We start from the raw sequence: 23,229 nt of genomic DNA on the forward strand, positions 1-23,229 counted from the left end.
TGTATCAGATACATATTAAATACAACACTATCAATATGATGATCAATAACAAAGTATCTATGATTAACGATAAGGATGATTATTACAATGATAACACAACACTCTATTGTTACTCATTATCATAACAGTCATTGTCACTAAGGCTTTATAGGTTGCTGGGCACCTGCATGCAGTACCTCCTCGACCCCTTTGCCCCTGCGTTATGGAGGAGGAAACGGAGCCTGGCAAAGATTCTGTGGCTTGCTCGCCGTCCCCAAAAGTAACGACTGAGATGTAGTTCACATTCAGGGCCATGTACTTCCGCAAGCTAATACGGCCCTGCAAAGCTCTCTGTCACTTGGGCACCACCCTCTGGATACACCCGTCCATCACTTCTCGTCTTAATGAAAGGTAATGCCCAGAGCTGATGACAGCCCTCCAGGGCAGAGAAGGGACGGGTTAGATTGTCCCCTCCCTGGCTCCAGACTCTACCCTCTCATCAGTGCTACAGGATTATCTCCATGCTCTCTCTGCTGACTTCTCCAGGATTTAGGAGTATTCAAATACTTAATCAAGTGAATGTTTACCATAACCCTTTTCACAACCCAGTATCCTTTGATACCAATACACTTCAGTTTTTTCAAAGAAACTCTACATATTTCTTGAAAATTTACTCTTGAACTTAGAATTTCATAATGAATTCTAGAATACAGCATACTGTTTTTTAAAAATTTTTAATGTTTATTTTTGAGAGAGAGAGACAGAGACAGAGTGTGAGCAGGAGAGAGGCAGAGAGAGAGAGAGGGGGAGACACAGAATCTGAAGCAGGCTCCCAGGCTCTGAGCTGTCAGCACAAAGCCCAACACGGGGCTTGAACTCATGAACCACGAGATCATGTCCTGAGCCGAAGCTGGACGCTTTAAGAGACTGAGCCACCCAGGCGCCCCATGTCTTTTCATAAATAAAATACTAAATAAAATTCTTGTCCCCAGAATTTGACTTAAAAGTTATCTTCAAGGAACAAATAATAAATGCTTAAAGATATTTTTCTCTAGAAGAGACTGTAAAATTAACACACTTCTTTTACATCTGTACCTCGGCACTGTTTGATAGCCTAGAAATCACGGCGAGTGGCAGAGTCAAGGCCCTAGCCGTCTCCTGGCCCGCGGAATCCTGCAAGGAAAAAATGGGGCCACTGGTTTTTCCCAGAGGCCACTCCTAGGAGACTGATGGCTGTGTGTGCGATTTCGGGGAGAGAGGCTGGAGAGAGGGAATATTAATGACTTGGATGAATGAGAAGCCCAAAGCTTCCCAGTGTCTGGGCCTCTGGGTGGCGGGCTTCCGGCCAAGGTCCCAGCTCGTAGGGGCCCTTGGCTCAGTTTCTGCAGCCGGGAGGTTCCGCGACAGGACCCCCTGCTGTCTGGGGTTCTCTTGGGGACTCCAAAGGGCTTCACTTGCCTTTCCCCAATCCCTTAAGCATCGAAGCTCTGTTTCCTTGGAAACACGCAGCCCCATGGTGTTCCATTCCAGGGGGGCATCATGCAACAAACAAGGTTGGAGGCTGTACGGCCAGAGGATGAGGAGAAAGAGCTCTGGAATCACACTGAGCTTGTTCCCCACCTTATCCCTTCCTAGCTGTGTTGTCCCAGGCAAGCAACTCAACCTCTCTGTGCCTTAATTTTTAAAAAAAATCTGTAAATGAGGGTATAACAGTGCCTGTCCCAGAAGGTGACTGTGGGGAGGAAAGGAGCTAATCTACAAGGCGCTTGGAGAATGCCTGGGTACCTGGTGAGTGCCTGACACATGCCAGCTGTCATTAGTAGCTTCAGGTCACAAGGGGAAACACTCAGAAATTGCCCAGTGCAGTGGTTGTCAAACTGTGTTCCTTATGGCCTCCAAAGATGTCAAGAGGTGCCTGAGGCCATGTTGCAGGACGGGAAGGGAGAGACTTGACAATCTTTAAGAGCCTCCTAAAACACACGAGGCTCAGCTGTGTGAATAGGACTCTGCGTAATAATTCCTAAGAGAGAACCAGTGAGCTTGACTCAAGGAAAGGAAGACGAGAAGCCTACATGCACAGCTGTGAACATTCAGACCACTGTACTGCTTACAAGCCGGGTGACATCAGGCACAATGATGAACATCTCTGTTCCTTGCTCTTTTCAAGGACTTGTGGTAAGGATTAGACAGCCATGCACAACACAGTTCCTCTACATAGTAAGCACTGGATGTGATTTGTTACTACTTATCTAACTTAACAAGCACTTAACATGGAGTGTGCTCTGCGTCAGGCACTCTTCTAAAGGCTTGACTAATATTATCTCATTCAATTCCCATAGTAGCTTCTTGAGGTAAGTGGCATAATTATCTCCATTTTATGGCTAAAGACACTGAGGCTCACAGAGGTGGTAATTTGCCTGAGTAAGTGAAATAATTTGCCCTAGGGTTGGGATTTTGAGCTTAGACCCTAGCGCTAACTTCAATAAAATGATAGTGCCGGTCATCATCATCATTATCATCATAATCACCACCATCATCACCACCATCATCACCATCATCACCACCATCACCACCATCACCATCACCATCTTCACCATCATCACCACCATCACCATCATCACCATCATCATCACCATCACCATCATCATCACCATCATTACCACCATTACCACCATCATCACCACCATCACCACCATCACCACCATCATCACCATCACCATCACCACCACCATCACCATCATCACCACCATCATCACCACCATCACCACCATCACCATCACCATCATCACCATCTTCACCATCATCACCACCATCATCACCATCACCATCACCATCATCATCATCATCACCATCATCACCATCATCACCACCATCACCACCATCATCACCACCATCACCATCATCACCACCATCATCACCATCACCATCACCACCATCATCACCATCATCACTATCACCACCATCACCATCACCACCATCACCATCATCACAATAACCATCACCATCACCATCATCACAATCATCATCATCATCAAGGTGACTCTCCAGCAGAAAACGAGGGCCAGGGAGAATATATGCACCGCTGTCTGCCCACAGGGTTTGCTCCATTCTGACTTACTCTCAAGCTCCTATAACCTCAATATATTTGTAGATATGTTTATTTTGATGGAGATTAAATGAGATACGCTTAAAGGTGCCAGAAGAAGACCAATTTTTCAATCCATGAGCTAGTAAAACTGTATTCACAATGAAAGTACTAAGGTTGAAGGCGGCCCTGGTTTTAGCACCTAGTATGCATCAGCCCTGTGCACTTTCCAGCACTTTTCACACATCACATCAGCAGTGCTCAAAGCAGCCCGTCTTACGGGTCATGTCCAACAAATATGTATTGAGCATGTTATGTACCAGGACTCTTCTAGATGCCAGGACAGTAGCGAATAAGACATATCTGATCCCTGCCCTCATGGCGCTTACATTCTAGTAAGAGAGACAGCAACCAACACATGAACAGGATAATTTGGGGGAAGGGGATGGGAAGGAAATAGGTGGGTTGATAATAGGGAGACTGCTTTAGATGGAGTACCGGCGGGGTGGGGGGTGGGATCTGAATTGGTGACCTTGGAAATTACCCAAAGGACCAGGACTCAGGAATCTCAGGGAAGAGCATTAGGCAGAAAGAAAGCAGGTGCAAAGGTCCAGGGGTGTAAATGAGTCTAGCGTTGCTGAGGAACATGAAGGGGCCAGCGGGATTGGAGGGAAGCCAATCAGGGGGGAGAGGTAGGAGCCGACGGCGGGGAGGCAGGGGGGCGCCGGGCCGTGCTGGGCTCTGTGTGTAGGCCGAAGAAACCTTCAGACTAGCGTCTAAATAAAAATGGGGAGTCGTGGGCAGTTTTACAGCAGAAAAGTGCAGTAAGGACACTAAGCAGGTTTAAGTGAGTTGCTCAGGCTCAAAGCAAGCGCTGGGGTCTGCATCCAGCCCTTCTGACCCAGGCTCACCCTGGACCCCATCGGAGGACCTGTAAGCCCAGGAGGCCTGGCTGTGGCCTGGAGAGGGCACAGGGCAGGGGCCAGGAAGCAGGGTGTGCCATGAGCGCTGCGGTCCCTCCTGGGGCAGAGGCCGCGCTGGCCTGGCAGGGGATGGTACCGGCTGGGGATGGAGGACACGGGAGGTTGCCACACAAAGGCCTTGTTGAACAGAAAGGCCAGCGGCTGCCCCGGGCCGAGCCAGGAGCCAGACTGACCTCCCAGCGCGGCCAGCGGCCCCACAGCCCAGCCCCCACTGGGAGCCGGGACTTTTCCCAGCACATCCCAAGCTCAGAGAAGCCTCTGGGGCAGAGATGACCTCAGGGTCAGGCAAGGTTCACGTCCCCTCGGTAAATGGCACCATTTCCACCGAGCTGCTCAGGCAAGAACCTCTGTGAAACCCCTGACTCTGTTTCCCCTTTCCCCCCACATTCAACGATCATAACCAACTGTGTTGGCTGTGTTTTAAGTTCTCCACAGGCATCGACCCATTTAATAATTGTAACAGGTCTGTGGCATGGCCCCATTATTATTCCCATTCTACAGATGAGGAAACTGAAACACACAGCTGAGGTCCAAGACCAGCATCTCCACCCCAGACAGTCTGGTGTGACAGCCCTTGCTTTTTCCCATTGCATTGCATGGCCTCTTCAGGACCCGGATGACTTGCCACTTCCTCCAGGAAGCCTTCCCTGATGCATTCCCCAGTAGGAGGCAGTAATGAGGCAGTGAGAAAAGTCAAGACAGGAGTTCAAATCCCAGCTATGCTACCCACAAGCTGTGTTACCTCGGATCAGTCAATTAACCTCTCTGGTCCTCAAGATTCCTACATTGGAGACAAAAACAGTACTTTTGCTCAACCGTCCATTTGCTCCTTTTGGAGTCTATACTATTGTATTTGTGCGTGTTATTTGTTGGGGGAAAATGGGTAAAATAAAAATATGTGCCATAAAAAGAAGAACCTGAATATGCCACTCAGCTGACCGTCAGCCTTGTGGGTGCCACGGTGTGATGGTTTAGCACTCCGGACTCCGGAGGCCCCATTGCCCCAGCACAGGGACAGCGAGCTGAAGCCGCCTTCACCGTCATCCCCTGAGGGGCTGGCTGAGGCCGAGGAGTCGTCTTGCCCAAGGTCACGCTCACGGGCGCGGACTGACGGAGGGATGCCGGGATATGGCCTGGCCATCTCGGACCAATCGGCGCGTCTCTGAGGGGCCAGCTCAGCTCCGTGCTCCCTGTGGGGTCTGCCTCACAGTTGTGCATCCCCCTGCCCTCTCCTGCTTCCTTCCTCCCCTTTCCACGGGGTGGGGGGGCACCCTGAGGGCACAAGCTAATACCCCTGCTCACTCATCTCCATCTCGGAGTCTGCTCCCTGGAGCACAGCCCACCACAGCCATGGAACGGGGATTCAGAGAGAGCTCCGGGGTAGTTCATGCTTCCAACAACCCCAGACAGTACGCACTGTCATCCAATTCATAGATGGATGGTGCCCAGAGAGGTTTAGAAACTTGCCCAAAGTGCAGCAGCACGGAGTGGAAGAGCTGGGATTGGAATCCAGATACTTGGATTCTCAAGCTGAGGCTTCTTACTAGTGTATACCTTATGGATGTCATAGATCGAATCACTGTTTGAAACTGAAAATTAAGATTGAATTAAAGAAAGAAAGCAAATAAAACATTAAGAAACAAAAAGGGGGGGGGCGCCTGGGTAGCTCAGTCGGTTAGGCGTCCGACTTACACTCAGGTCATGATCTCGAGGTTCATGAGTTCAAGCCCCGCATCGGGGTCTGTGCTGACAGCTCAGAGCCTGGACCCTGCTTCAGATTCTGTGTCTCCCTCTCTCTCTGCCCCTCCCCTGCTCACACTCTGTCTCTCTCTTTCTCTCAATAATAAATAAAACATTAAAAAAAAAAAGAAAGAAAGCAATCAGAGAGGCAATTTCAGGTTTCCTTCATCTTAATTTCAGATCAGCCCTTAACTGGTTGTGGTTTTAAATGCCTCAGCTTACAAGGAGAGATTTAGGGGTGGGGTGGGACCCAGCACATGAGCTGGGGGTTCAAATCCCGGCTCCAAAAATCTCCTGGGTGCACAGACACAGGCTAGCTGTTTAGCCTCGTGTTACCTCTGTTGCCTCATCTATGAAATGGGGACAAGCAATCGCATCTACTTCAGTGGCGTTGATGAAGGTTAACGGAGTCCTTATTTGCAAAGTGCTTGAAGCAAAACCCGTTCTTGGGAGTTCTTCAAAACGAGCCATTAGGAGGAGGGACTCTGAAGGGGGACTGACTGGAGTTGGAACCCTCCCTTTTGTGCAGAATGCAATTGTGTGACCTTAAGAAAGTTGCTTAATTTTTCCATGCCTCGGTTTTCCTGCCTGTAAAATGGGGATACAACTATTATCTCGCCCCTAGGGTCAGGGTGAGTGTTTGATGAGACAGCACTGGCCGGCGCTTCCTCTGAGTGGGGCCTGCTGACACGGCACCTGCACGTTCTGAGAGCAAGCGTCTCCTGAAATTCTACGCTCCCCCCGCCACAGTCCCTGCTCCCAGAGCCCTCTAGAATGACATTCGTAATAACACTAATCAATATGAATGATATCTAGCATTCATAACACACTGGTTAAGAGCATAAGCTGTGGCATCAAACTACCTGGATTCTAATCCTGAGTACACAGCTGTGTGACTTGAGGCAAGTTACTTTCCTTCTCTGTGCCTCAGTTTCTTAATCTATAGAATGGGGATGATAATGACATCCACCCCCGAGTCTTGTTGGGAAGTTTACGTGAGTTCATGTGTGTAAAGCACGTGGAGCGGTGCCTGGCCGGGGGTGAGCCCAAGACGGTGTGATTCCTCTGCGCTCGCGGAACCAGCTCCCCGCCACCCCACACCCCCACACCCCCCCCCCCCCCCCCCCCCCCCCCCCCCCCCNCCCCCCCCCCCCCCCCCCCCCCCCCCCCCCCCCCCCCCGCCATGATAGTAGCAGCAGCAGCAGCAGTAGTTAGGAGTAGTGTGCTCGTCGTGAGCTCTTTGAGAATCCGGATCACACCTTGTTCCTCTTTTTTTGCACAGCACCCAGCACTGAGTAAGGTGCTGGGAGGTAGGAGCCACGATTACCCCAGGCTGGTAAACGAGGAATCTGGGGCAGCTGCGTGGCCCCAGTGCCCTGACCCTGCGGCTGCAGCTGCGGCTAGGACCTGCGCCCCCTCCCCAGGCCTGCAGCCCACCTGCGGCTCTTACCTCACAGCCCTTGGCCATGGCGAAGCCCCCTCCCAGGAGAAGGACGATGTTCCAGGGCACCGTGTCCTGGACCTTCTTCCATGTCAGCAGGGGCTCTGGCTCTGTGTTCGAAGCTGCGTGGAGACAAGACACTCAGGCTGAAGGGGGGACACGGGTCTCCGCTGGGCAGAGGGGGGCCTGACACATACTCAGGATGCTAAGCCTGAGGAAGGGTCAGGGTCCCCTGCAGTCCTATCTTTGTGGGGACCCTGGTGCCGGGGGGGGGTCCCCAAGGAGCCACAGTCTGGCTCCAGCATCTGATTTTGGAGCTTTAGGGGAAAACCCCACGAACACTGTGCCCGGCATCTGCTCTATTCAGATGGAAAATAATTGTCACAGCTCCCACGGCCTGAGAACCTTCTGGAAGCAGTCCCCTCCCACCCAACTCTATACATGCCAGACATCCTTTCAATTTCCCAGAACCTCTTCTGCAGACGTGCTGCTTTCATCCTCATCTGCAAGAGAAAAGGCTCTTTTTTGTAAGTGAATGTGTACGGAGAGGGAAAAAGTGGAAGGAACCTCAAGAACCGAGAAACTAAGGGTCTCCTCGGTTCATGGAATTACGGGATGACTTTTATCTTTATAAAAGCGGCAGTGTCTGCATGTACTGGTTAGAACGGGGAACAGCAAACTTCTGTAAAGGGTCGGCGTGTGAGCAGACACAGACGAGAACATCGGCGAGCAGGCAGGGCGATGTCCCCAGGAAGTCCTACTTAGAAAGGGCAGGGGTGCATCTGGCCCGTGGGCTGAGGTTTGCCAGCCCTGTGGTGGGAGCAAGGGCCTGGAGACGGACCCTTCTGAACGTTGGCTCACTGCACGCCCTTGAACGTGACCTCGCCCGTCTGAGCGCCCATTTCCTCAGCTGACACGTGGCGCGGAGACAGTCCCTTGGAGGGGCCCTCGTGAACACTGAGGAGGTAATGCTCAGCTGCTGGTGGAGACAGAGAGGGTCCTGTTTAGTTCACGGCCAAGTCCCAGCGTCGCTGCCTGGCACCTGGCGTGGACTCCAAAATGCTCGTCAGCTGATGGTGTGTGACTTGCTTAGTCCCGTGCCTGGTGCAGAGTGAACACTCTAGAAACGAAACTGTCCGTGCGGGTGGCTGCCAGGGAGGCGCGAGGACGTGCATGGTGGTTCCCACCCACCTTCCCAGGACAATTCCTGAGTCACATGAGCATTGACATTTTGTTTCTTCTTTTTTGGCCTTTTCCAAATTATACACTGTGATTATCTAAGACGAGAGCTGGAGATCTTGGGTGACTCAGTCCTCTGCCTTTAGGCAATGAAGTATAATTTCATTAAAGAGGCAGGCAAGGTCTGAAAAAGCAAAGGCACCTCCCCACATGGGAGGAAAGGGTGGGTCTAGTGGGCCTTGACCAAGGGTTTAACATCATGCAGATTAAATGAGGTGCGTGGTTAGTGCAAACGAGGCCACCTGCTGCACTGGACCTTCTATGATTGTCTTCGTTATTTTCCCTTCCAATCATGACCTTGCTGCTGTTTCTTAAAAGCACAGCCTCCAGCTATGTGACTCTCACACTCCCAGCCCCGTTCTATGCCTGCGAGTTCTCTGGAGCAGGCTCCCGATCTGAACTAGATTTGAATCCTAGCTCTGCTGTTCGGCTGTGTGATTTGGGCTAGTGACTCTACGTCTCTGAGCCTCAGTGTCCTCAGCTGCAAACGGCAGCAATGGCACCTCTTCAGAGACCCACTGGGGAGAGGAAATGGGCTCACGTGTACAAAGGGTTCAGCTCCGGGTGTGGCCCCGAGCAATAACACATGTTTATTGAGGACGTGTCATGTGTTGAGCACTCTTCTAGACACTGAGGACTCAGAAGCAGCCAAAACAGAAAAAAAAAAATCCCTCTCCTTGGAGAACTTAACATTCCAGGAAGGGAGGTGGTGAGAAACCAGTCAATATACCATGTTAGGATATGTAACGTCTTATGAAGGCAAGAAAATAGGGTAGAGAGGTGGAGAGTGACAAGGGAGGGAAGTTCTTCTGGACAGTGTAGTCAGGGAAGACTTCTCTGGGGAGGTGACATTTAGACGGAGTCTGAGTGGAGTGATGGGAATGAGTCATGCGATATCTGGAGGAAGAGCTTGGTGGGCAGAGAGGAAACGGAAGTCACCACTGCCATCATCCTCATCGCCATCCACAAGCACAGCGCCCAGCGCACAGTAGGCATCACATCTGTACTTGCTGAGTGACCATAAAGGGTCAGAAATACAAGGGCAACTCCGACCCAGGGAAGAATGGAAGACAGCAGGTATCATCAGAAAATCACAGTTGGCCCGGATGCCTGGGTTCTACCTACTGTCTCTGTGTAGCTAGCCATGTGACCTTGATCAAGTCACTTGCCCTCCATGGAAACTGGCCCCTCTCTCAGGCTCCGCGGAAGTCCTGAGTGCTGGACTGTATCACGTCAGCCAAGTCTGCACGGGGCCACCAGCAGCCCCAGGACGGGTAGTGCTCACGGAGTCCCCTCTCCCCACCCAGCAGGCAGCCCCGGACACTCCAGCCCAAAGTACCCTCCAAGGACCAGACCCAACTCCCAGATGCGTTTGAGGATTACTGTCGGCCCACACCATGTTTTCCCACTGAAATTAGTTGCCGACATTTAAAATCAGGGACATTGCATAAAATTTTGTGCTTCCCTTGAAAGGTCAGCAAATCTGGGGAAACCAGTCCTGCTCTCCTGCATGGTGATGCTTGGTGGAAACTGAGTCACAGCTGCCCCTTTATTTCAAAGGTACTGGCTTGCCAGGTTTCCACAGAGCCCGCAGTGCCCTGATGTGGAGGGTCTTGCCACTGACGACCATCCTCAGTTGCTGTTTTCCCCATGATACAGATATTGGTCTCTTTCTTTCTTTTCTTTTCTTTTTTTTAATGTTTTATTTATTTCTAGGAGAGAGAGAGAGATAGCGCGAGCAGGGGAGGGTCAGAGGGAGGGAGTCACAGACTGAAACAGGCTCCAGGCTCTGAGCTGGCAGTCAGCACAGAGCCTGACACGGGGCTCGAACCCACGAACCGCGAGATCATGACCTAAGCGAAAGTCAGACGCTTAACTGACTAAGCCACCCAGGCGCCCCAATATTGGTCTCTTTCAAAAATGCAAAAGGGAAGATGGACAGGGAGGGCCGGGTTTCATGGAATCCGTTTTCCTGCCCCTGATCTGCTGCATCCAAAATGTTTACCTCCCTGTGGGCATTTGGTTTGCATCCCCTGTTCTAGAAAGACACCAAAGCCAGAGGTGAAAGGTGTCTAGGGGACATGTTCATTCTCTAAGTTGAAAAGGAAGGCCCAGGGGCACCTGGGTGGCTGAGTTGGTTGAGTGTTCAACTTCGGCTCGAGTCATGATCTCCAAGTCCATGAGTTTGAGCCCCGCACTGGGCTCTGTGCTGACAGCTCAGAGGCTGGAGCCTGCTTTGGATTCTGTGTCTCGCTCTCTCTCTCTCTCTCTGCCCCTCCCCCACTCCCATTCTCTCTTCATCTCTCTCTCTCTCAAAAATAAATAAACATTTTAAAAATTTTGAAAAAAGAAAAAAAAAAAAAAGGAAGAAAGAAAAGGAAGGCCCAGGCATCCTAGGAACTTACTCAGGTGACCCAGCAAACCAGTAGCAGAGCTGGGATACCAGACACCCACATCCCAATGCCCCAGTGCCCTCCCCACAGCCCCCGCTGACAGGAAGCTCTGGGCTTTTCCAGCAACCCCCCCCCACCCCAGGTGACAGAGCCCTGGATGGGGCTGGATCAAGGGCAGCCAGTTCACAGGCCGGCCAGCTACCTAGGAGCCAAGCAGTGGCCCCGCGGGAGAGCTGCCCGAGCAAGAACAAGCCACACCAACCAGCTTCTTACTCCCGGAGGGGGATCCACAGGGCGGGGAGGGACAGTGGGTGCGCAGAAGTGACAGTGGCAGGCGCAGGCAGGGGGGACGTGAGTGCGCCGGGAGGGAGGAGGCAGGAAGCTGTGGTTGTTGACGCCCCGCAAAGGTGGGCATTACGAGGGAGGAGACACCCTAAGGGAGCCGAAGGTATATATCTATATAAAAAGCAGGAACTATAAAGAAGCGGAGGCTGTAAAGAGTCCAAAGCGCAGAAGCAGGAGAACTCTGGAGAGGTCAGCACGTGGTACCCGGAGGGGGTGATGGGGAAAGCCAGTGGGAAGCAAGACAAAGGAGCAGAGACGAATCCTGCCCGTTCGCGGGGTCCGAAAGTCCACGATTCGTGGAGGCTCCTTGGACCCAGTGTTTGCTCTGTTGCTATAACCATTTCTGGGGCCCCGTGAAATCGGCTCTCTACTGCTCCTTACGTGATGCGGCACCCTCAGACCCCGGCCCCCGAAAGAGGAGCTAACCCACCTATTACTCTACTATTTTTTCAACGATAGACAATAAATGACGACCCTATTTCCTGACTCCTGGTGGGGAGCTCATCCCACTGGCCCCAGTGAAGTGGCCTCTGTCACAGGGGGTAGCCTGCTGGGGACCAACCCAGCAGGGTCACAAATTGGCCATCTGAAGGCCCGTTCGGAGGGTTCAGTGTCCTTTTCTTTTTTTTTTAATTTTTTTTAAATGTTTTATTTATTTCTAGGAGAGAGAGAGAGACAGCGTGAGCGGGGGAGGGTCAGAGAGAGAGGGAGTGACAGACTCTGAAACAGGCTCCAGGCTCTGAGCTGGCAGTCAGCACAGAGCCCGACGCGGGGCTCGAACCCACGAACCGTGAGATCATGACCTAAGCGGAAGTCGGACGCTTAACCGACTAAACCACCCAGGCGCCCCTCAGTGTCCTTTTAAACTGACCCGAGATGCCGTTAGGTAGACGTGCCTCCATCTCTAGCACTTCCTACCATTGAAACCTGGCTGGAGAGCTTTGCCCCATGGGCAACTGAGCCACAGCTCCAGCCTCGGGCCCGCGGGCAGCACAGTTTTCCTATAAAAGGGCCAGAAAGTGAATATTTTGGGTTTTGTGAGCCAAGAGGCCAAATCTAGGTTACTTTGTATATAACTAAGGAGAATAAATGTCCGCAAATTTCTTATTGAAGAAATAAACTTTATTTATGGACACTGAACTTTGGAGTCCATGTGATGTTCCCGTGTCATGAAATAGTTTTCTTTTGATTCTTTTCAACCATTAAAAAACGTCAAAGCTGTTCTTCGCTCGTGGGCTGCACAAAGCGGCCGGCCAGCTGGACCGGACCGGCTGCACTTGCTACCTCCCGCCCCGGCCCATCACCCGCGGCAGCCCCCACGCCCAGACAAGGGAACAGCTCGGAGGGAAGGGAAGAAGCAGGTTAGTACGACGGGGCTTGGGTCCCAGGCGTGGGCCCTGCCTCCGGGCCACTGATTACCACACTTGGAGCCTCGGCCGTCACTGAACCCACTGAGACCCCAGCCTTGACGCCTTACCTTTCAAGTCAAACCACCACTTGAGAGAGGGCCTTTGGGACGGGAAGAAGAACAAGATGGTGACAATGGCCACTCCAGTGACAGCATCAGAAAGAAACCTACAATGACAAGGCCCCAAAGCATGTGACCCCGGGGGCATCGCAGCAGGCCCAGAGTTCAGCAGATCTGCCACTGAGGATTTGTGGGAGGGAACTGGGAGCTCGCCGTGAGGGGGACCTTGTTCCAGGCCTCGGGATACCGTCTTCCCTGTGCCCGGCAGGGACCAACTGTCCGTGGGGCAAAAGCCCACTATGCACGGCTCCCCGGATCCTCAGATGCCGGCTGAGCCCAATGTTTATCCTGCCGGGAAGAGAGCCCTGGCCAAAGACGGATCTGAGCAGCACCGAATACCGGATCTGAGGAATTCCTATGGGTCCCGTGACCAGGGCTTCTCTGAGAGTGTGCTGTGTATGTCTTCAGCTTCTGCCGGCATTCCTCCCGGGATGGGGAGCTCACTACTCAGAGGTGCGGCCCATTCGCACCAGTGGAAACCAGATGGGGGTGCCTCAGAGCACCGCAAAATCTAATTACTGCCTCTCAAGGATCCACATCGCCTCTTGGGGACACATCAAGCTCACAGAGGTCTCTCGGGGGCAGACAGCTTCTATCTCAGATAAGAAAACCTGAGGCTCAGAGAGCAGCAGCAGCAGCATGCTCGAGGCCAGGCCGTGGCCCGGGCCGCAGACAGGCCCTGAGCCCAGAGGCATCTGGCTCCAAGCTCTGAAGCACAGAGCCAAATGCCAACAAAAGCCCTTTTAGGCCACACATTTGGAGAGCATTCAAGTGACCAAGAAACTGGAAAGGATGGCCACTACCACTGTATTTGAGAAATATAAACCAAAATGCTGATGGAGTATCATTTTTCTGCTAACAGGCAGAACTTGAAAGGCTGATGATAATATCTAATGCGGACGCTGGAAAGCATATACTGGGGGTGTGAAAATAAATCGGTTTAACCTTCTGGAGGGCAGCTGGTGACATGCTTCAATACATGTAAATGCCCCTTGATCCAACGATTGTAATTCTAGGAATTTATCCTCAGGGAAACTGGACTCTTATACACAAATTATGTAGAGGGATGTTCATTATGGGTAAGAGTAAAAAAAAAAGACATGTGATTTTTTTAGTACAGACACGTGTAACTAAACTGTGTACAATAATGTGTATATAATAGCATGTCTGTAGTGAAATGCCCATTTTTTTAAAGATATAAGATAATATCAACCTTTAGGCATTGACATCGAAGTACAATAAAGGTATCTTGCAAATAAAATGAAAAGTTTTTATTTGCAGTATTAGACACAATCCAAAAGGAATTGATTAAATAAATTAAGATGTTCTCCTTCTATAGAATACTATGGAGCGTTGAAAAAGAATGAAGTAGGTCAGGATCTTATTACTGTACTCTCCCAGTTTTGTAATATGTATACATACATGTCTGCGTGTACACACTCTCGTGGGTAAGTGCGTGTACATATCAGATATGACAGACACCAAATTTTAATTGTGATACTCTCTTCATTTACAGAGGTGAACTGAAGAGTCACTTTTCCTTCTTCAATTCAGCATTGTTTGAATTTTTTGTAAGTATGCATAACTTTTATGGTTAGACAAAAAAGAAACAAAGCAGATCACAAATGATATGTCCACTGTACTCACGTTTCTGTTAAAAAAAAATCTTGTTTCGATACGTTTCTTTTGAGCTAGTTTGCATATATTTTTATAATTAGCTCTACTGAAGTATAATTAACATGCAATCAAATGCGCCCATCTAAAGAATAGTATACTTTTGAGTTTGGGCTGATGTGTACGGTGCTGTAACTACCCATGTGGTTAAGATGTAGAACGGTTCTCGGACAGGCATTTTTAAGTCAGGAAAGATGTGTATTGGAATTGGAGACTGGGTCTTAGGTGATTTTCATTTTCTTTGTGTTGTTGGAATGTTTACAACACCCATTTTTCATCTGAGAAAAATAGCAAAGCATCTACATTTTGGAAACATAAGACAATGGCTCCTCTCGGCTCCATGAAATGACATCATTTCTTCCTTATAACAACCCACACGAGGTCAGAACTTTGTATCGCCCATTTCACCAAGGGGCAGTCTGAGGCTTCAACACTAATGTGTAGAGCTGCTCTATCCAAATGGTAGCCACCAGCCACACGTGGCTAGTGGATGCTTGACCAAACTTAGATGGGCTGCAACTATAATACACAGATTTTGAAGACTTAGTATGGAAAAAAAGGTAAACTATGTCAATAATTTCATGTATAGATTGCATGTTGAAATAACGTACTGGTTTAAGTGAAAGAGCTTGCTAAAATTGATTTCATTGTTTCTCCTGGCTTTTTAAATGTGGCTACTAAAACTTGAAAAGTTACATAATATATAATATTATGTAGGAGGCTCACGTTATATTTCTACTGGATGGTGCTGATGGAAATCGTCAGATCTCACCAAGTCCGGAGGAGGTACTTCCTATGCAATCATGTTCCGACATACCAGAATCTGACTCACTCTCCATTACAATGTCTTCCTCTCTTGGCCTTTGCTGGTTGGTTGCTCCAAGTTTTCCACCTTACCCCCCTGACTGCTTCCCCCTTTTCTCTCCTCCACCCAGCTCCTAACTCTTTCCCTAGCTGGGCCCATCAATTCCTATGGACTTAAATTCCAAATTTATATGATGACTCCCAGATTTATATCTGCAACCCAACACCTCCTCTGAACTTCTGGGCTTATGCCTCCAACGGCCTGTTGCAGTATTTGAAAGACATATTCGACTTGATGACAAGTGTAACCCAAGTTCAAGATAGAATCCTTGAGAAGCCACCTGCGGCCTCTTCTCCAACTAACCACCACCTATACAGACGCTCCTTCCCTTGGGTCCCCAAATCCGACTCGGCAGCAGGTGCTACCATTTCTAACTTCGAAATGGATCTTGATTGCTGCATTTCCAACGCTACCACGTGTACATGTGCCGTCTGGGCCTTTCCCCAGACCAGGGCTCGGGGGTGGCATCTGTAAAGGGCCACACAGTAAATACCCTTGACTTTGCAGGCCACACAGTCTCTGTCCCGACTCAGCTTGGACGCTGCAGTGTGAAAGCAGTCGCAGACGACACGTAAATGAACAGGTGTGGCTGTGTCCCAGTGAAACGTTATTTGCAGACACCGACGTTTAAATGTCATAGTTTTCATGTGTCACAGATATCATTTGTATTTTGATTTTTAACCATTTAAAAATGTAAAAGCCATTCAAAACCAAGTGGCAGGCCAGCCTTGGCCCATGAGTCTTTGTTTCCTGTCCCCGTCCTAGATGACGGGGATCATCCAGAGGGTGTTAGAGCCCCTCACTGTCCCCCTCTATCCATCCCCTATAAGTAGAGCTAATATTTTATTGAGGTCTTTCCATGTGCCATTCTAATCATTTGACATGCACTAACTCATTTATCCTTGGGGCAGTCCAATGAGAACAGCACTATTAGAATACCATTTTACGGATGACAAAACTGAGGCACTGAGCCTCCCACTGCTCTCTCGCACACAGAAAAGACCTAAATGTTTTACATGTCCCACGAGACTCTCTGTGACCTGGCTCTCGCCCGCCCTTTCTGCCATGTCTGGCCAACTTTCCCCCCTGCCCATCAGAGCTGCGTCACACCGGGCTTCTTTCGGTCCTTCAGACACGCTTAGTTCCCACCTCAGGCTCTCAGTAGACAATCCCAGCATGTCTCTGGTTCTAACCTGTGCTCTTCTTAACCTTTGCGTCCGCCCAGAACTACATGATGTCAATACCTCCACCCCCTGCTTCTTCTGGCTCTTTCTTCCTCGGCACCCAACACAGTCTGCAGGGTTCGATCATCTACCCACTTGGTCCCGTCTGACGCTGCCAGCATCATGTCTGGCACATAACAGGTGCCCAATAAATGTTGACTCACTGAACGAACAAACTAGTGGGTGAATGCATGAGCGAACGGTGATCTCAGGGTTGTGTAGTTTGTAAGTGGCCGGGCTGGCGTTTGAACCAATTTTGTCTGATTCCAAAGGCAAAGTTCCTTTGAGAGCTTCAAATGTCTTATCATCAGAACCTAAAGTCTTTTGAGGGCACAGGACGGAGCTGTGTATAGTTACGTGGGACGAAGGGCCCACACCCAGCCCAGGCCCCTCCTCGCCCCCCACGGCACTGCTCTCCACCCCAGGGTCCCCCGAGTCTCACCCAGGGGCGAAGAAGCTGGCCCAGCCGGGGATGAACTTCGGATCCCGCGAGAAGAGGAGGATGGCGAACATGCAGAAAAGGGCGAACACGGCCTGCTCAGCAAACCTGTGGCACAGACAGGCAGGCGCCACGGTGATGGTGGGCTTTGGGGGGAGCACAGCATTGGGAGGGCCTTCGGCAGGTGCCTGCTGGCTGTGATGGGCCCAGGCCCTGCCTCCAAGAAGCTGCAGGAGATCATTCACTCCCCAGAGTGAGGGGAAGGCTACCCTGGGGTGTAAGGGATTCCTGCCCAGGGGCTTCCACACTCTCCCAGGGTCCATCCTGAGCATCAAACACCACCACCCTCCAAGCTATTTATATCATTCCCACTGGGGACTTCCCGAGGTTGGGGGAGCAGGAGAATCATCAGCAAGAAAGAAAGAGCAAAACAGAGGCAGAGGCAGAAAAGCAGGAAAGAGCCAATAGGTGAGCAAGAGCGGAACAGTCAGACGTGCATGTCTACGCAATGGACTGGGGAGTGGGGCTCAGAGTGGGTTAGTGCCTTGCCCCGGGCTGCACAGGAAGTTGGTGAAAGAGTCACTGTGGGGTGCAGGCTCCCTGACTCCTAGGCATTTTCACCACATGGGAAACGTGCATTCAAAAAGGTCCCAGTAGCTGCCCGAGGCAGTGTTGGGGACCCCGTATGCCGGAAGGGAAGGGGTGCTTTAGCTGGAATGGCAGCAGATCCCCCCCAACTAAAAGCCAAGGGGCTCCCTGGAACTCAGGGTGTTTGCATGGCACCAGGGCAAGAGGCTGACTGTGTAAACCACCTTCCTACCCTCCTCTAGGCTCCCATTGTCCTGAAACTCCCCCTCTCCCACCCCAGCCCGGGACTCAGCCCCTAGGGGGTCCAGTGGTCAGGCCAGGAGGTAACTCTCCTGAAAGTGGTCTATGCTGGGCTCTCTCTCCACCCCAGGAACCCCATACCACGCACTTGATGGGCCCCAGGTTCTCGAACTCCTCCCGAATCAGGGCTCGAGCCCTGTTTTCTGCATCAGTTTTGATCCCGGATTTCTTCTTCCTCCAGCCCCTGAGACAGAGAGCAGGGAGGTTAGGAGCAGACACGGCAAACATATGACTAGCTTCTCAACTACCCCGCCACACCCTGGCCGAGCCTCGGTACCTCTGTTCTGGAGACTGACCAGCCTGTGCCGAGTGGCCTCCCTGCCTCCCTCTTCCTTTTCCCAAAATCTGTTCTCCCCTCTACAGCCTGGATGGTCTTAGAAGAATGTGAATCTGATCAGAGGCCTCCCAGGCTTACAATCTTGTGGGGGGTCAGTCACGTGAATAAACCAATGAAACAAAACAGAAAGCCCAGAAACAGACTGGGGATTGGGTCTACGACAGAGTTGGTGTCTCAGACCGGTGTAGAAAAGACGGGCGATACAGTCAGTGGTGTTAGATATACGGATCAACGGGATAGAACTGGGAGTGCGGAAATAACCCCCTACTTCCTGGCCTAATTGGCATTTGGCAAGAGCACCATGACCATTTGGTGGGGAGAGACCCACAGGAGACAGAACAAATGTGGACCTCAACTCACAGCGTGTGTAAAAAAATTAACTCGGGGCGCCTAGGTGGCTCAGTCGGTTGAGCGTCTGACTTCGGCTCAGGGCATGATCTCACGGTTCGTGGGTTCGAGCCCCGCGTCGGGCTCTGTGCTGACAGCCAGCTCAGAGTCTGGAGCCTGTTTCAGATTCTGTGCCTCCCTCTCTCTCTGACCCTCCCCTGCTCACACTGTCTCTCTCTCTCTCTCTCAGAAATAAATTTTAAAAAACATTAAAAAATTAAAAAAAAAAAACCTAACTCAAAATGGATCAGACCTAAATATAAGAGCTAGATATATAAACTTCTTAGAAGAAAACACAGGGGGAAACTTTTCTGGCCTTCGATTAGGCAACTATTTCTTAGATATAACGCCAAAAGCTCAAGCAAGCAAAGATAAATAAATCAGACTTTATCAAATTTTAAAACTTTTGTGGGTCAGTGAATGAACAGCGGACATCTGGGTGGCCACTGGGAACAAAAATGTACTTGGAACCTTCATTGCACCCTAAGGATAAACCCAAACAAGTCAAAGAGTTCAGTGTAAAATAAGAAAAAACAAAAAACTAAAAACCCTAGAAAACTAAATAAAAATATGTTTGGTTTTTTTCTTTTCTTTTTTTTTTTTTTTAACAACCTCTATAGTGGGAAAATCTTTCTAACTGTAATTGAAAATTCAGGAGCCACATGAGAAGGATTGAGAAATTCACCTACATAAATTTTTTCTTAGGCATCTGGGTGGTTCAGTCGGGTAAGCGTCCGACTTCGGCTCAGGTCACAATCTCCTGTCAGTGGGTTCAAGCCCCATGTCGGGCTCTGTGCTGACAGCTCACAGCCTGAAGCCTGCTTTGGATTCTGTGTCTCCCCCTCTCTCTGTTCCTCCCCTGCTCATGCTTTGTCTCTATCTCTTTCTCTCTCAAAAATAAAAAAAAAAAAAACAACATTAAAAAAAAGAAGTCCTTTCCCCAAGGAGGCTCTCCTGACCTCCCAGTTCGGTGTGAGCCCTCCAGGGCTCACCTCCATATCTCGCTGTCTCTTCCTTCACGGCACTTAGGACTGGCATTCCTGCTGCATTTGGCTGCTCCCTGTCGTCTGCCCCACCTGGCGCACCAGCCCCCAGGGGCAGGGATGGTCTCTGCCTTGCCTACCGCTACACACTCAATACCTGCAACAGTGGTGGGCGCGTAGTAGGTACTAAGCAGATATTTGCTGAGTGAGGATGTTGTCATGTCATTGGCCTGAGACTTCTCTGTTACCCAGAAACACCTGTCACTGAACACTGCACTTCCTCCATCACAGCCTCTTGTGGCCGAGTTCCGCAGATGCTTGTTAGATTCAAACAAGTGGACTGGAGAAAAGGGCTCTATTTGAGGCTCAGTCCTGGGCAGTCGACACACCCTCCTTCATCCAACCTTTACTTTTGCTTTAGCTCATTTTTAGCCTTAATCCACAAGTGAAGAAATGAAAAGCTCAGGGAGGTTACAAAATTGCTCAAGATCTCATGGAAGGGTGGTTTGAACTCTGGTCCATCTGAGTTCAAAGTCAGGACATGCTTCTCCAGGAGAATGTGGGCTTGGAAACCTGCGTCTCTGCTATGAGTTGTTCTGGAGAGCACATGGGTCAAGGAACACCATGATCAGAGCCTTGCTGTTCTCAAGCGTTTTCATGTCTCTTTGATCTAGAGTTGCTTCTACTGGTTCCATTTTACAGATGAGCAAACTAAGGCTCAGAGAGGTGAGGGGGCAGAGTCAGAGAATGACTTTACGACATACCTGCTACCCCCAGCTCCTATGTTAGGATTTCCCAAACTCCAGGCAAACTCCTAACCTACCCTCAATGCTGTTCCTGTATCCACATACCACCTGGCTCATATTTGCTTAATATTTTCCTCCAGATAGATTCATCATTTCAGTCTTTAATTATGTATGTAAACAGAACATTTTATATCGCTCCCATAAATGGAAAACAAGAATCGCTTGCCGTTAAAAATGTAATCATAAAAATAAACACATGAAAGCAGAGCCCTCATTACATTCTGCCCAGGTACTATCGCTGGCTGATGCCTCTGGAGCTGGCAGTTGCTCCGTTTGAAAGGCTGATATGGAAATGTTAGAGAGGTATGACCGTGTCCTCATCACCCAGCGGAGACTTGCTTCCTTCTACGGGAGGTGATAAAGGGATTCTTTTTCTCACTATAAGAGTCGATGTTAGTGAATGCCCCGTGCCACCCCAAATTATCTCCTGTACCAGAGCCCCATAAAATGCGAGTACCTAAAGGACGATGCTCTCGGTAATTACTGACGATGGGAGCCCGTGAGCTGAGGGTCTGGGCCTCGCAGACAGCTCACACCACATAATCCTCATACCCCCGGGAGGTGAAGTCCCTACAGTCACCCCGGGAGGTGACATGAGGTTACAGTGACGGTATCCTTAGTTTAGGAGGAAACGAGACTGCAGAAGACGCCTGTCTACCCAACGAGAGGGAAGCCGGGACTCCAGTCAGGCTCAAAGTGCAAGGTAGGCGTGAGGGTACCTCAGGGTCATTCCCCCGTACAGGAAGGAGATCCACAGCCAGCCCACCAGCAGGAAGAGCAGCATGAGAGGGAAGGCGAAAATGAACCAGGAGCCGAAATTCACCACATCGCACTGTGGGAAGAAACTGGAGAAACAGGGCGGGGGTGAGAGGCAGCCAAGGTCCGCCACGTGGATGTACACGGTGTACATACAGGCGGCTATTTCTCAGCTAGAACACGGAAGTTCAGAGGGACACACAGCAGTGTGCTTAATATTAAGCACGATATTAAGGTGCGATTGAAAGTGTTTCAAACAATTTTCTACCTTCTCTGAGCGTTCTGTAATATAATCAGAGTAAAGTAATCGAATGTATTTGGGGAGCAAAGCCAAGGAGGGACACTCATGGCAGCCATTTCCCTACCTCCTCACGCCCCTGGCTGGAGAGTCAGAACCTCACATTAATTGGCATTCATGTTAAATCCCCTCCTTCTAGACCCAAAGGTCCAAGCTTATGCAATTAAACGGTGTGTATGATTTGCATGTGATTTACATGTAATTTACTCAAATTCCTGCACATTTGATATTTTTATTTATACCTCCAGCATTTTTTCCCTTAATTTCTTTTCAAGATGGAACCAATTCCTGCTCGTATCAGGGTGGGCGGGCAGCCTCATAACGCTCTGACAGCAACTGCCCCCACCTGCCCCGTTCCTCCCCATCCCGCAACTCAGCATCTGCCCCGGGGGAGCCCCAGAGCCCACAGCTTTCCTGTCCAGCCCGGGGAAGTGCTCGGCTTTGTCCTCCCGGCCCGGCCCGCAGGCCCTTTGCCGGTACTTCCTTCTAACTGAGGACACTAAAGAGCCAAACTCAGCTGGTCCCCACTTTGCGAGCAGGACCGTCTTGGCCTCTGGTTTCGCAGTCCTTAAAAACAAAGCAAAACAAACCAACCAACAAACCAAAACCCACAAGGCACAGCCAGGCCTTGCTCAAAGGTCAAAAGACACCAGAGTTGTGCAGTGGGCTTGGTCAGCTGGGAAAGCGCTGAGCGACCTCACCCGTCTCACACCTTATGAGTCAGAATCTCTGCAGCAGAGACCCAGGCACCCTGAGGGGGGAGAGGGTGTGACTCTAATACACACCCATGGCTGAGAATTACTTGTTTCCATCATCAGCTCTGAAAATCAAAAGATTTCAGAGCCTGAGAATACAGTGGAAGGTTAAGGTTTTAAAATTGGCCTGGGCGGGGCACCTGGATGGCTCGGTCGGTGGAGCGTCTGACTTTGGCTCAGGTCACGATCTCACGGTTCGTGGGTTCGAGCCCCACATCGAGCTCTGTGCTGACAGTTCAGAGCCTGGAGCCTGCTTTGGACTCTGTGTCTCCCTCTCTCTCTGCCCCTCCCCCACTTGCACTCTGTCTCTCTCAAAAGTAAATAAACATTAAAAAAATTAATAAAATAAAATTGGCTCAGGGGGCCCCTAGGTGACTCAGTCGATTAAGTGTCTGACTCTTGGTTTCGGCTCAGGTCATGATCTCGCAGCTTTATCGGTTTGAGCCTTGCGTTGGTCTCCTTGCTGACTGTATGGAGCCTGCCGGGGATTCTCTGTCTGTCTCTCTGTCTGTCTGTCTCTCTCTGCCTCTCCCCCACTCACACTGTCTCGGTCTCTCTCAAAATGAATAAATAAACTTAAAAAATAAAATTGGCTTAGGGGGTTAAAAGACGGGTATATTTAGAATATCTCATGAAAATCACTTTGATTGGAAGTGACAGCAAACCTACACTCAGGAAGACATCACAGACATCACAGACTTTCCCGCATCATCTCAGGAAGTCCGTGATTCTTTGATCGAGTTCCGGGTAAGGGAGTCGGCCTGCATCTGGGGCCGTGTTGAATATTAAATACTTCAGTTGTGTTTGTTTGCCAAATGCTTACACTCGCGTTCACGTGGATTAAGTGAACATAGGGTGTTCCTCCCACGGCAGAGAAATCTCAGAATCCTCGAATCTGGGCATCTGAGGAATGGAATCTTGAAACACCTGGGCTTGCTTAGATCTTCAAACTGAGAGGCTTGGGATGATGGAAGTGTCAAGTCATGCCACCTGAGAATCCTTTCCCTCTCCAGCCTGGCAGATGGCCACCCAGCCACTCTGGGAACAGCTTCGGCGATGGGGAGACTCGCTCCTGCTGGCCTGGT

The 23,229-nt window shown here is 50.3% G+C and overlaps 1 protein-coding gene across 3 annotated transcripts in view; it reads right to left on the minus strand.

Moving 5' to 3' along the window:
- The window catches only part of SLC13A3 (solute carrier family 13 member 3), a 75,693-nt gene that overhangs the window by 8,687 nt on the left and 43,777 nt on the right, over nt 1-23,229 (minus strand). For 2 of the 3 annotated variants that reach the window (XM_039249384.1, XM_039249386.1), the window contains exons 6-10: nt 21,055-21,180; nt 17,911-18,006; nt 16,938-17,042; nt 12,683-12,780; nt 7,238-7,350 (exon numbers count right to left, since the gene is read on the minus strand). In XM_039249384.1, the coding sequence (XP_039105315.1) occupies nt 7,238-7,350; nt 12,683-12,780; nt 16,938-17,042; nt 17,911-18,006; nt 21,055-21,180 (538 nt within the window). The remainder of the gene's footprint in view (nt 1-7,237; nt 7,351-12,682; nt 12,781-16,937; nt 17,043-17,910; nt 18,007-21,054; nt 21,181-23,229) is intronic. The other variant, XM_039249385.1, reaches the window with a different exon arrangement.

The sequence above is a fragment of the Hyaena hyaena genome, unplaced genomic scaffold, assembly GCF_003009895.1.
Source record: "Hyaena hyaena isolate Hyena2069 unplaced genomic scaffold, ASM300989v1 scaffold_335, whole genome shotgun sequence".
Lineage (NCBI taxonomy): Eukaryota > Metazoa > Chordata > Mammalia > Carnivora > Hyaenidae > Hyaena > Hyaena hyaena.